A 13,514-nucleotide genomic window follows, 5' to 3' on the forward strand; every position below is an offset into this window, starting at 1 on the left:
TGGCAGGGTTAAAGGGGCCATAAAACACTTTTTCAAGTAACCATGGAACAGATTTACTAAAAGAGATTATTGCCTCATGAATTCAGTACCGCCAAAATCTTAAGAATTCACCCAGTACGAGCAGAGTTAGAATGATTTGTCATACGCTGCAATCACATTCTCTCTTCTCTCATCCCGATGAAAGGGCTGGAAGCTAAGCAGGGGCAGATGGCATGCGCAAAAAAAACAAACATCACGTGCGCCTCATGACTTTGAGCAATTTTTCTTTCTTTTTTTTTTTTTTCTTCAAATCGCGGTCTTTTCACGATGATTGCGTGTGCACGCATGGACAAGTCGCGGCTTCCCACGGCAATCCTTGTGCAGCTTCTCCTCATAAGAAGCCGGCAAGCGTTGACATATTGTAGTCTGCCGTCTGATTGAGAGTCCTTGCCACTTCATAAAGCGGTGCAGCCATCCGCGGCTCGCACGGAACTCGTGAGGTAGGCCTAGCTCCCTCGAAAGTTGCCGCGCTTCCACTTGAGCCATCTCGGTCGATACGGCGTGATCCCTGCTTCTCACATCTTCGATGAACTTTACTAGCTCCGCCTCCAGCTCAGAGTAGGCACCGGTCTTGGGACCACGAAATGACCTACGGTCGCGGTGCGCGGCTTGTAGGCTCTCTTTCTTCTTTCTCCACAGTCGCACGCAGGCCTCGTCTGCATCATGCCGTCTTCCAGCTTCATGATTTCCAAATTCCTTGGCGACGGCGATGATCTTAAGCTTTTGCTGTGCTGTGAAAGCCTGCCGCGATACGCTACTCATGGTGACAGAACAGATCGACTTAGGCTTGGCGAACGGGTCGAGATGTGGAGAACTATCGGTATCAGCGAGGTAAACAGCGCTCACACTTGGCGACAACTTGACAGCACTACCCCACAGAACACTTACACCCCTTCTAGTACACTGTAACAGCACCCTGGAAACAACAGAACTGCAATGCATGCCTGCTACCGCGCCAAAAAGTAGTACATTAATTTACTGATAATATCTCTATAGGCACTCTAACATCTCATTTGCCTTGCTGAAATAAATACTAATTTATTTATTAAGGAACTTACTTTATTTGTTATGGAACTTTCTTAGACAGCACCATCTTTTCGGCAAGCCCTTTCCAAAAGTAAACATGGCGTCCGTGACGTAGGGACATGTGGAGGGTCACTGAGCGGCCGCGAACGTCCAAAAAATATACTTGTGGTGTGACAGTGAGATTTTACACTGAACAATCGAATTGTCTCTCCCCAAATGTTTGTCTAAACGCTTCAACGATACAAGCAAGCGAAACTGAAATCGGCCGCAAGCTGTCGTGCTACTTGCGGAGCAACACGAATTTGCGGAAACCGCCTCTGTAGCCTTCGCTACACTGTTAAAGGGTTTCACAGCACAGCACGCATTGCTGTGAAGCAGCACTATAGGAAAAACCCTGCGTATTATTCGCACCTCCACTTTGCCACTGAAATTTTTGCGTTTTTGGTGCGGGTTATACGCGCGAAAATACGGTACATTTGTGCATGCACAACGATTTGTATTTGAATTTCTGAAGCGCAGTGGTATCCTGTCGGCACTTTTGAAGACCAACTTGAAAAGTGCCACATGTGTAGGACTTGAAAGTTGCAGTTACACATGCTTGTAGTATGGCTGGTGGCCTCTAAAATAAATGAGTCTTAGAGAGTTTATTTAGATTCTTTTTATCTACGTATAACCTGTTGTCGGCAATGTCAAATTCGTATATGTAGCTCAATGTGAGATGCGCACCACCTCTTCTTGTCCCCATCATCATCTTCATCCCTCTTTCTTTCCCCCTTCCCTTATCCCCTGTGTACAATAGCAGGCTAGAGCGAACTAGCTCAGGCAGACCTCTCTGCCTTCTAATAAATTCGCACTCACACATTAATTTGCTCACTTTATTTTGCTTCAGGGTTATCCAGCACTATATCTTTAGTAAAAGTCAAATGTAATGACACATTCTAAATGTTGAAGTGTAACTGTGAGGAGTTACTTTCACTTTATAGGAACGTGTAACGAAAACTCATTCCATAATTGGGGAGGAACGAGGAATGAGCTTTCATTCCTGTTTCAGAGAAATGTGTACAACACCGCGTTAAAGAACCCTAGATGGTCGAAATTTCAGAAGCCCTTCACTACGGCATTTCTCATTCATTCATTCATTCATTCATTCATTCATTCATTCATTCATTCATTCTTCATTCCTTAAATGCCCCAAAAAGAGGTATTACATAACAGGTAGGTTCACAAAAATAGAAAAAGAAAAAGAATTATGGTGACGGAGGACGCGTGAAGCGCCCGGCAGTAGCAGTCGCTCGTCGCGTCGGCTTCGTATTTTCTGGATGTTTCTCGGCGGAAATTACCATATCCAGAGGATTTGTCATTACGAATCGACGCCACAAGTCATCGCGACCATCCTGACGAAAAATCAGGTGGGAGGACTTGCATTTGACCATTTTATGCCCGTGTTTGTGTTCGCTGCGCCGGCAGAAGAGCCACCTCCATAGCGTTCGCCGTAGACACCGCCGTAGACACCGCTGCGACGCACCTAGGCGTCGCGTGAAACCACGAAGAATGCGGCGCCCTGCACGCTTGGCGTTTCGAGTTTTTTGACCAGATGGAAGTGACCGTGGAGGGAGAAAGCATTTCGAAAGAAGAATTTGAGAATAATACCGGATGGCGACCGGTGGGACAGCAAAAAATTACAAAGTAAATGTTAGACCAACCAAGCGAGCAGCATTCGACAGGGCAGAAGGACAAGAAACTGAGAGAACGGCTTCGCCAAATCACCAGACATAGCAGAATGCCACCCCTTCCAAGGGAAGACTACAAGATAATTGTTCAACCTCGTGGGGGACTTCGCGTCAGTGACCACGGTGCCGCCCGCATTGGCAACAGCGTCTACGAATCGGCCAATGTACCAAGGGAAGTCCGAGAGCAAGACACAATCTGCCTCAACTACCAACAAAACATTGTTGTGGTCAGCAATCCTGTCGAAGAACATGCCAACAGATACCAGCGAATTGCCTGTATCAAAATAGGCACGCAAGCTTTTGAAGCCAGCCCTTATGAAGCAGCCCCAGAAAACACCTCCAAGGGAGTGATCCGGGGAATACCGCTACAAGACACTGCCCGAGATATAACTGAAAACGTTGTAAGCCCCAGGAACCCAACTGCGCTCGTGGCCAAGCGAATGGGCAATACCACCAATGTGATTGTACTATTCGACGGCTACCATGTGCCAAGCTACGTGAAATACGGCGGGGCATTGCTAAGGTGTTCGTTGTACAGAAAACAACTGGACGTGTGCTACCACTGCAGACGCTTGGGGCATAGGGCGGATGTTTGCCCCAACCCTAAAGATAAGATCTGCCGAGGCTGCAGGATGCCGAATCCTCCCGAAAGCCACGAATGCAAGGCCAGGTGCCAGCTGTGCGACGAAGACCACCCCACAGCGGACCGAACCTGCAAAGCAAGGTATACGACACCATTCCTAGTGCGGAAACGTCGCTGGGAAAGAGCCAGACAAGAACAAGAGAATGCGTCCCTTGCCACACAAGACAGGCCATCTTACGCCAACGCAGCAAGGGACAACATATCGGAGTCCTCCCCCAGTTTGCCGCATGAGAGGAAAAGACGCTCAAAATCGAAGAACTGCTCCAGGTCCAGGAACCGCTCCAGGTCAAAGTCACGCTCCCAGTCAAGGGCCCAGGAACCCGGAAACCCCGGCGCCGATACATCGTTCAAGGTAAGCTGGGCAAACAGGGTCAAGGGGACGCGCGCGAAGGCGGAGGCTGCTTCTGACCAGAAACTCGCCAAACTCGAGGCAGAGTTAGCACAACTGAAACAAATGATTATGCAAAACAATCAGATAATTGCCACCATGAGCGAGGAGAATAAAAAATTAAGGGAAGAAATTTCTAACTACAGAACCGGCACGGTACAGTGCAATGATGCAATAATTACAACACCGGATAGTGTAACCAGTATGGAGGAGAGCAATGATTCCCCTCTCCCAAAACGTAAAGCTTTAGAGAACAACGACAATGGTACTAGCAAGCACAAGAAAACCAAGACTGCTAACATGTTGCACAAAGGTCGAAAGTGTTATGGAGTGTGATGTAAGTGTAATGAAGTGTAATGGAGTGTAAATGCGAAAGTGTAATGGAGTGAATGAAAAGATCTAAAGGAGCCACTGCCAATTGTACAATGATTGTTGTGTATTTGTCTTCAGAAAGTAGGTCTTAATAGTTCGAACAGTGAAATTCCTGTGCAAATCGAATAGCAAGCACCATTCATAAATATTCTAAATTTTGCACACCCATACAGATAACTGCAATAACTTTTCCACATCACTGCATCATTAAACTTGTCGGCGCCACATCCGAATTTTCGATGATGAGAGAGGCTGGCCGATCCTTGATGATCCACATGATCGCGGCGATGCCTTCGCTGTTAAGTATCAGAAGGGAGAGAGTGATGTGGCGACTGTCGACAATCGAGCCATTAATTAAGACTGATTTATCAGCGCAAAAAGACGGAATATTTAGAAAAGACACACACACAGCACTGTACTCACAACTGATTTACTTTTTCAAATGCAGGGCCTTTTTGTAGGCATACATCGAAACAGTCTGAATAATCAGGAACCAACTCACCCAAGCAACAGTTTTAACTATTATTTAAGGCTTATAGCTGTCATCGCAGTCATCTCTGCTCGGCTGCATGTGTGGTGTACCCATCCTGTGTGGATTGACAGTGGTACACGCACACCATGCTGCTGTTAGCAAGTTCGCTCCCACCTCATCATGTGAGACCACTTCGTAGAAATGGCAGTAGCTCGCTGTTGTTGAGCAGCGCGAGCACTGAGAAATTTTGGTGCACACACTGTCTGTCTGACAACCCAAGTTCACCACGAATAAAAACAAATGAGAGGAAATGCACCACAGAAATTCGAAGCACTCGCTTCACTGTGCTCTGCCACTTCTTTTTTCACATTCTAGTGGAAGGCAATTTGTATGCACCGTCTAATGCTGGCAGATCTCGGAGGCACTTAGGCCTGTTCGGTACAATGGTGTGAAAGGAGCGCTTCAAAGCATTGTGCCCACATTTTGTTTCAACTGCTCTTGGGGCGTGCAGTGAAAGTGGCCGACTTTTGTGCTCTTTCGTGATGTGGAACACTAGGCAAGCAATGCTTCAGACGTCAACTTGCCACAGGATGCGTAGATGGGTCACTCCTGCAGCCCAGCGTTCAAGAAGAAGGCACCAGCACAGCTGACGCATGTAGCGCGCAGGTCATACACAAAGATGTAAAAATTGTGACAGTTATTAGTTGCCATTCGTCCTGTGTACACCTGTATATTTTTTCAAGTGTCCTTTTTGTGTTTGAGCGGCTAGGTGCAAGTGTCAACCTGTGATGCCTCTTAGTTTGCACTCGTTCGGTATCTGTTCTTTTACTGCGAACTTTGCACTTGAGTGGCAAGCTGCAAGTATTGAGTTGCTTCCCGTTCATTGTGCAACATTCCAATTTGCTGCTATCACATCCATTGCTTTGCCCTTGCGGCAAGGATGGACACAATGAAAAGTACCCCCTTGCATTACAATCACGCTCGTGTAAGTAGGGTACATCCCTATCTGCTGCAAGGATAAATAAAGGACTCACAGTGAAAAGATGAGCTTCTCCAGGATCCCCATCAAAGCAGTGGCCACAGCAAGCACGAAAATGGCCAGTCCGAAATAGACGTGCAGTGGCAGGTATTGAGCTCGCAACCACTGGCGCACTCCAGGAAACAGGAAAGCCACGAATCCACATAGCAGCTGCAATTGCACAAAATGGGGCTGTTTTCAAGCATAGTCTGTTGATCAACAGGCTTGCATTTACAAATTTCACAGCGACCCCAGAGGTTAAAATGCATCAGGAGTACCATGAGCATGGCTACCTCTTGAGCCAACACTCATGCCACCACTGAAGGTTTTTTCATTTGTCCACTAATCAGCTTGCCAAGAAATACAGCAGTTAGAGTTCCACCAAAGGTGAATGTGATGTTACAGGTGGTTTCCATCTGCCTCTTGAAGATTTAATGTACCAAAAAATTCGATTGCACATCCCAAATCAACACACATGATATAAGAGTTGCCACAAAGAATAATCCTAACTAAAACTGACCAACTCAGGCTATTTGTACTACGTGAGCCCGTAAAGGGACCCTGTAACGGTTTTTCCAGGTTTTTTGAGCATTTAGGCTAGAGCATCATCAAATAATTTGCACCACAAATTTAGTGAACCACCATGTACCAAAGCCACTATGGACAATTATATCACACCTTCCTTCTCACCTATGCCTGGCCTCCTCAACTCACAAGGCACGCTGGTGATCGCAGAGCTCTCGCAAGTGCGCTTGAAAATTTCAGCTTTTACTAGTCTAGGCCTCCGAGATCGCACACCGACAGCTTGTGCGCAGTCTCCAAGGCCATCACACAGTGTGCCTGGCAGCACGCACGATGTCTGGAAACAGATCGCAAAGTGTTTTATACCTGCTCCGACAGGTGCTGCCACCTTACCAGTCGATTTTACTTCCGCGCATTCTACAGCCCACGACGGCCAATCAAATCAGCAGCCACAGGCCTCATCAAGTGGCCAGAGCATGTCACTCTGTGAATGGGTGGTTGAAAACACGTTTCGCCAAGTCTCAACAATCTGCGATTAGCAGCTTTAAAGCATTTTAATAAATTATGCAGTTTATGTAGAGCTCAAATCAGTCTTTAAATAACCCTTGAAATTCGGTCTATTGCCCAATGTGTTTGTACAAAATTGCAAAAACCGTTTCAGGTCTCTTCAAGGTATTGTTGTCATGATTTGCCAACAGTGACAAACTACTATCAGATGGAGTGGCCACAATTGTCAACAGCATCACCTGGAACTGGTTTATAGCTGAAGCCTCTGGTGAAAGCAAGGAGGAATGGTGAGGGCCCCAAGAAAAATATACACTCGTTGTATACTTGTTTTTTTCTTCTTGGCATACTCGCACCACAAACTAGTGAGCCTGGCATAACTTGGGCACAGGAAGATCTGCATTGATGCCATGGACATTCCTGCCAGCACAACAGCAATGTCTGCTATGAAGTTGTCAATGTGATGCTGGAAATCATGTGACGTTTGGCATTGCCAAAAAAGCAAAATACCACTACATGGTGAGCAGCTTTCTACTAACTAGTACCTTCACCATAATGAAGTGATTGAAACACCTAGTGCATGATAATGAACTCTGATACTGAACTCTCCGTCAATTGCTGCTCAGGATCGACCCTCATGAGTAGAATTGATTGATTTGTGGGGTTTAAGGTCCCAAAACCACCGTATGATTATGAGAGACGCCGTAGTGGACGGCTCCGGAAATTTTGACCACCTGGGGTTCTTTAACGTGCCCCCAAATCTGAGTACACGGGCCTACAACATTTTCGCCTCCATCAGAAATGCAGACGCCACAGCCGGGATTGGATCCCGGGACCTGCGGGTCAGCAGCCGAGTACCTTAGCCACTAGACCACCGTGGAAGGGCACATGAGTAGCATTCCGAACTATTTTTTTTTTTTTCTCCAATGGCCCCTGAAGGTGGCCCTTGCCTTGACTTCCAACATGCAACTTTCTAATCTACCAGAGCTTTCCAAAACGGTTGTCACGCCGACGGAAAGACGACATGAAAAACATAACGCCAGTTTATTCACTTAGTAGCAGCAGTGCATAATGACATTACGCTCGTCTGAGTAGCAAAGGAAGGAAGTCTTGGCAGCCTGCTTTAGTAGCCACTGCCGCATACCTCTGATGATGCTGCGGTCATAGCAAGGCAATGCAGCATGTAGTCATGACATGACAAGCTGGAAGCTAGAGAACGATGAATTTGTCGCATAGGCTGGTGACGCGTAGTGGAGTCCATAGAAGAACTTCGTCACCAGGGAAAAAACTCACAACACGGCGAGACGAGTTATAGCGAGATTTTCGAGTGTCTTGAGAGAGGCCGGTGTTAACACGGGCCTGGTGAAGGCAGTGTGCGAGACGAGATAGGAATTCTTCAGAGAAAGGAGCCGTCAAGGGTGCAGGGGCCGAAAGGAAAGAGACATCCAGAGCGAAACTCGGCGAGCGAACATGGACGAGAAAAAATGGAGAAAAACCGGTAGTGCGTTGAGCAGCCGTATTATAGGCGAATGTCACGAAGGGTAGAATTGCATCCCAGTTAGTGTGGTTGGGGTGAATGTACATGGCGATCATGTCCAATAGGGTCCGATGAAACCGTTCAGTCAATCCGTTGGTCTGCGGGTGGTAGCTAGAAGTGGTCTTGTGAACAGTGTTCGAGGCACGGAAAAGCTTGCGCGACAATGGAAGATGGGAAGACTTTGCCACGATCACTGAGGAAAATGCGTGGAGCTCCATGACGCAAAAATGTGTGGCGAAGAAAGAAATCGGCGATCTCAGTGGCAGTCCCAGATGGTATAGACAGCTGTTTCTGCGTAGCGGGTAAGGTGGTCGACGGCCGTGACAATCCAGCGATTCCCACTGGATGATATAGGAAGAGGGCCATACAAGTCAATTCCAACGACTTCAAAAGGCGAGGCGGGACCAGGAAGAGGTTGCATTAAGCCAACCGGAGCAGTTGTCGGCCGTTTTCGCCGTTAGCAATGGACACAGGAGGCGACGTACTTAGCGACGGCTGAAGAGAGGCCAGGCCAAAAACAACGACTTCGTATTTTGTCGTAAGTCTTGTGATAGCCTAGATAAGCGGCGGTTGGATCATCATGAAAGGCTTCCAGAACTTCACGTTGCAGAGAACCTGGGATGACGGGTACCCACTTGTTGCCATCGATGTGGTAAATGTAGCGACATAAAGTATCACCAACAAGCTTAAATTGTTTAAGTTGTCGACAGAGTCTGGCGTTTGGAGGAGTAGTAGAGCCGGTCAAGCGGTCAACAATGGTGCGGCAGTATGGGTCGACACGTTGTTGTGAAACAAGGACGGATAGGGTGGCAGGTGATGAACTTAGCGCTGCGATTGGAGAGGTGCTGTCGTTTTGAAGTATCAATGGTGAGTGGCTTCCGCTGGGCCAAGGACAGCGCGATAGAGCATCAGCATCTTGATGCTTCTTCCCAGATCTGTAGGCGACATCGAAATCATACTCCTGCAAGCGAAGCGCCCAGCGACCGAGGCGACCCGATAAGTTTTTCAGGAATGAAAGCCAGTACAGGGCGTTATGGTCGGTCACGACGGTAAAATGACGGCCGTGAAGATATGGTCGGAATCTTTGCACTGCCCAAACAACAGCAAGGCACTCCTGCTCGGTGATAGTGTAGTTCTTTTCTGGAGCGGTAAGAGCACGACTTGCGTAAGCAACGACGCGTTCGCATGAGTTTTGGTCACGCTGCAAGAGTAGCGCACCAAGACCATGACTACTTGCATCGGTGTGAAGGATGGTGGGTGCGGTGGAATCGAAGTGGTACAGTACCGGATCCGACGTGAGGGCTTGCTTCAATGCCGTGAAAGCACTTTCGCAGTCTTCGGACCAAATGAAGGGGATGTTCCTTGCGAGGAGTTGATGGAGCGGAGACGCAAGTTCCGCGAAACCACGTATGAAGCGCCGGAAGTAAGAAGAAAACCCAGAAAAGCTGCGCAGGTCCTTTTGACGTAGTGGACGAGGAAAATCGAGGACAGCGGCAAGCTTCTCGGGGTCGGGCCGAATTCCTTTTTTGCTGACAAGGAGGTGGCTGAGAACCTTGATTGTCTTGCTAGCAAAGGTACATTTCTTGGTGTTAAGCTGTAGACCGGCTTTTGCAAGGCATGTGAGGACTTTGTCAAGACGTTGTAGATGTTGCGAGAACGTGGATGAAAACACTACTATTTCATCGAGATAACACAGACATGTTTTCCATTTCAAACCACACAATACGCCGTCTGTCATGCGTTCGAAGGTGGCGGGCACATTACAGAGTCCAAAAGGCATCACATTGAACTCGTACAACCCATCTGGCGTTGAAAAGGCGGTCTTCTCTTTATCAGACTCCGACATTGGTATCTGCCAGTAGCCTGACCTAAGGTTAAGGCTAGAAAAATACTCTGCGCTCTGTAATGAATCCAGTGCATCGTCGATCCGAGGGAGGGGATAAACATCCTTGCGCGTTATTTTGTTTAGCATACGGTAATCGACGCAGAAACGCACTGTCCCATCTTTCTTTTGAACGAGAACAACTGGGGATGACCAGGGACTCGAGGAAGGACGTACAGTAAACCCTCGTTAGCTCGAACTCGCATATCTCAAAATCTCGGTTAAGTCGAAACTTTTTTTCGTCGTGCATTAACCTCCCATAGGTGCTATGTATTTGCCCCCTCTTATCTCGAAACATTTTCCGGAGGGAACAGTGGATATCTCGAAATCTTTACAGGGAGGGCAGAAGGCAAAGTCTACTCCCAACAGGAAACGAGGGCTCCGTGCGAACGCTTAGCTCTTACTATACGTGCCGAACGCAGTCGTGAAGGGCGAATTTGAAATTCCCGCGGACGCAGCCGTTTCCTATCAGCCTTGTCAGGCAACTGTGGGAGTGATCACGTGTGCGCACCTGCGCGCGACTTATGCGCGGTGGGCGGCGTGTGCAGCATGCGCCCGTCAGTACCCAACCTAGCCCTTGCATGTGCGAGCTGGTATTCTTTGTTTTCCTCGCGATCTGTGCACGACGCATCTTGAGCTCAGTTTTGCTGAGTAGTGAGTGGTCTGTGCAACGGATGCTTCCGTATCGACCAAGATGTCCCGCCCAAAGCAGTGCAAATCTCTTACGTTGGAGAGAAAAGTCGCGCTAATCAAGGAAGTGGAAAAAGCAAGTCGAAGCAAGTCGTGCATCGCCAAAGAATTCGGCATCCCTTTGTCAACCCTCTCGACAGTGCTTAAGAACAAACAAAAGGTTTTGGAAGGCTTCGAGCAAAGCTTCTTCTCAAGCAAGCGGAAGCGCATTCGAGCGTCCAAATTCCCGGAAGTCGAAGCAGCACTTCTGTTGTGGCTCTAAAACGTTCGAGCAGCCAATCTTCCCGTGACAACCCAAATGATGAAGGAGAAAGCAGACGCTTTGGCACTGCAGATGGGTCACGCGGATTTCAGTTGCAGCAATGGCTGGTTCGAGCGGTTTAATACGCGAAATAACGTGTCATCGAAGCCTATCCACGGCGAAAGCGGCATTGTTGACGAACAGGCTACAGACGCATGGCGCAAGCTACGCCTAGCCGAGCATCACAGGCGAACATCACGCAATTTTCTGGTCCCCGGTAATAAATTTTTTTCCCCTCCGAATTCTTGTGCCTTTACTACGGTAGCTGTTTTGTGCAGTGGAGCTTTTCCTAGCAGCACTGGCTTTTCTTTTACAGTGACCTGGGCGAACATTTTCGGCGTTTTGCTTAACTCGAAATACCGCCTATCTCGAAATTTTCCCCCCATTTGATGGCTTCGAGTTAACGAGGGATTGCTGATGTTGCGTCGTAGCATGTCTGAGACGTTTTCCTCAATGATCTTGCGTTCTGCCTGAGACATGCGATATGGACGCCGATGTACAATACGAGAGCCGTCAGTGGATGCTGTGAGTAGCGATGGTAGTCATGCTGAGGGCGGGCGAGTTCACGTCAAATAGAGAACGGTGTCTATTTAACAGGGCGAGCAAATCTTCAGCTTGATCAGGTGTTAAGTCATTGCTTATTGTTGCCGACACAGGTGTGGCAGAGGCATTTAATGGCAGTGATTGCGACTTCGGAACATCGTTGTGGTTGTTGTTCGGAAGAGTAACAATCACAGCAGGCTCACTGTCGACCACGCAAGACACTGTTGAGCCACAGGGGAGCAGTACACGCTCGGGCGTTTGATTTATGGCGGTTAGGTACGTAGACCCATCGAAGAAGCGAATAAGCCCTGGTGTGATCACAATGCCCCTACGTACGGTATGACCGTAAGGGGAATTAGTACGTCACCATCCACAATCTCGGTGCAATTAACACTTATAATTTCATCGATGTATGGCCGAAGTACATAATCTGACTTGGTGACAAGGCGGATGCGTCCGTCGTGTTCAAGCGGAGAAGAGTCAGTGGCATTTAGACGCAGGAGGCGCTGATGACATGATATGAAAGCGGACGCAGAAGACAAGAAATACCACCCAAGAATGAGAGCGTGGGTGCACTCACGAAATACCGCGAAAACAATGTGATGACGAATGCCTTCTATGCAGACACGAACGGTACACTGTGCTAGTGGACGAATGAGAGTGTTGGTCGCAGCACGTAGAGGTGGGCCGCCATAAGATGTGGTGACTTTTCGAAGGCGGGAACAAAAATCAGCACTAATAATCGAAACGGCAGCGCCAGTGTCTACAAGAGCCTCAACACGTATACCTTCTACAAACACTACTATCAAATTCGATGGCCGCTCTGGAGGAATTGTTAGCTGTCCAAGGGATGCAGTTTCCCCTCCTAAAACTGCATTAGGGAGTTTTCCGCGTGGGCGTTCGTGGAATGGGAGGCGGGCCGTAGAGGCGACACTGAACGGCGACCTGGCGAAGGCGTCCTGCGGCGAGACGTACGGGAATTCCCATGCATGTCCGTATGGTAAGTAGGAGACGGTGAACGGTAATAGGACGATCAGGAGGGTGGTCGTAGGAAGTTCATGGTCGGACGGAAGCTTCGATGTTCTTCGGGAGCGTAGCCGCGTTGCACGTCTTGTTGGCGCCTTCGACAAAACCGAGCGATATGTCCTCAACAGCCGCAGTAGTAACAGATTGGTCGAGGTGGGCACTGAGGTGCGTAGTAAGGTGGTGCACACACAGGCGGTGATAACGAAGCCACAGGCGTATGGTCTGCTGTTGTAGACACAGAAACGGTGGGTGCGGCAGAGAGCGCGGCAACTTCGGCGTACGTGCGCGTCTGGCGCACGCAGGGACTGTTGGAACACGTCGCGCGCGATGCGGAGGCGATCTCTTGTTTAATAAGGTCTCGCAGGCTATCTTTTTCAGGAGGGAAAGTAACTTCCGCAGCACAGGAAAAGCAGCGCCCGTGCAGCTCTTTACAAACGATGTCGCGAATAAGCGCATGCAAGTCGAGGGTTGCAGGCAAACGAACGTCGGTGGCATCGTAGCAAAGGCGAAGAGACTGAAGCTCGTCAAGTCGCTGACAGATGGTTATCACGCCCTGGGTGGTGGCAGGATTTTGCGTGGTGAGGGCATTAAAGGCGACAGTGTTAATGCCTTTAATAATGTGGCGTATTTGGTCGTTCTGAGACATGCCGGTGTTAACGCGCTTGCACAGTGCAAGGACATCCTCAATATAAGAGGTGTAAGATTCACCCGGCAGCTGCGTGCGTTCAGCGAGTTTCTTCTTTGCTGCCTCAGTGCGAACTGCAGGGGCACCAAATATCTGACGAATTTGCTGCTCGAAAGTGTCCCAGTCAGGAAGATCG

General features: G+C 48.6%; 1 protein-coding gene across 6 annotated transcripts in view; it reads right to left on the bottom strand.

Moving 5' to 3' along the window:
* LOC119159458 (transmembrane ascorbate-dependent reductase CYB561) overlaps positions 1-13,514 on the bottom strand; it is a 94,182-nt gene that overhangs the window by 22,558 nt on the left and 58,110 nt on the right. For 5 of the 6 annotated variants that reach the window (XM_075865478.1, XM_075865487.1, XM_075865494.1 and 2 more), the window contains exon 4: positions 5,705-5,859. In XM_075865478.1, coding sequence (XP_075721593.1) covers positions 5,705-5,859 — 155 coding nt within the window. Of the gene's footprint in view, positions 1-5,700; positions 5,860-13,514 lie in introns of those variants that run through there. The other variant, XM_075865499.1, reaches the window with a different exon arrangement.

This window comes from Rhipicephalus microplus, chromosome 1 (assembly GCF_043290135.1).
Source record: "Rhipicephalus microplus isolate Deutch F79 chromosome 1, USDA_Rmic, whole genome shotgun sequence".
Taxonomy (NCBI): Eukaryota; Metazoa; Arthropoda; class Arachnida; order Ixodida; family Ixodidae; genus Rhipicephalus; species Rhipicephalus microplus.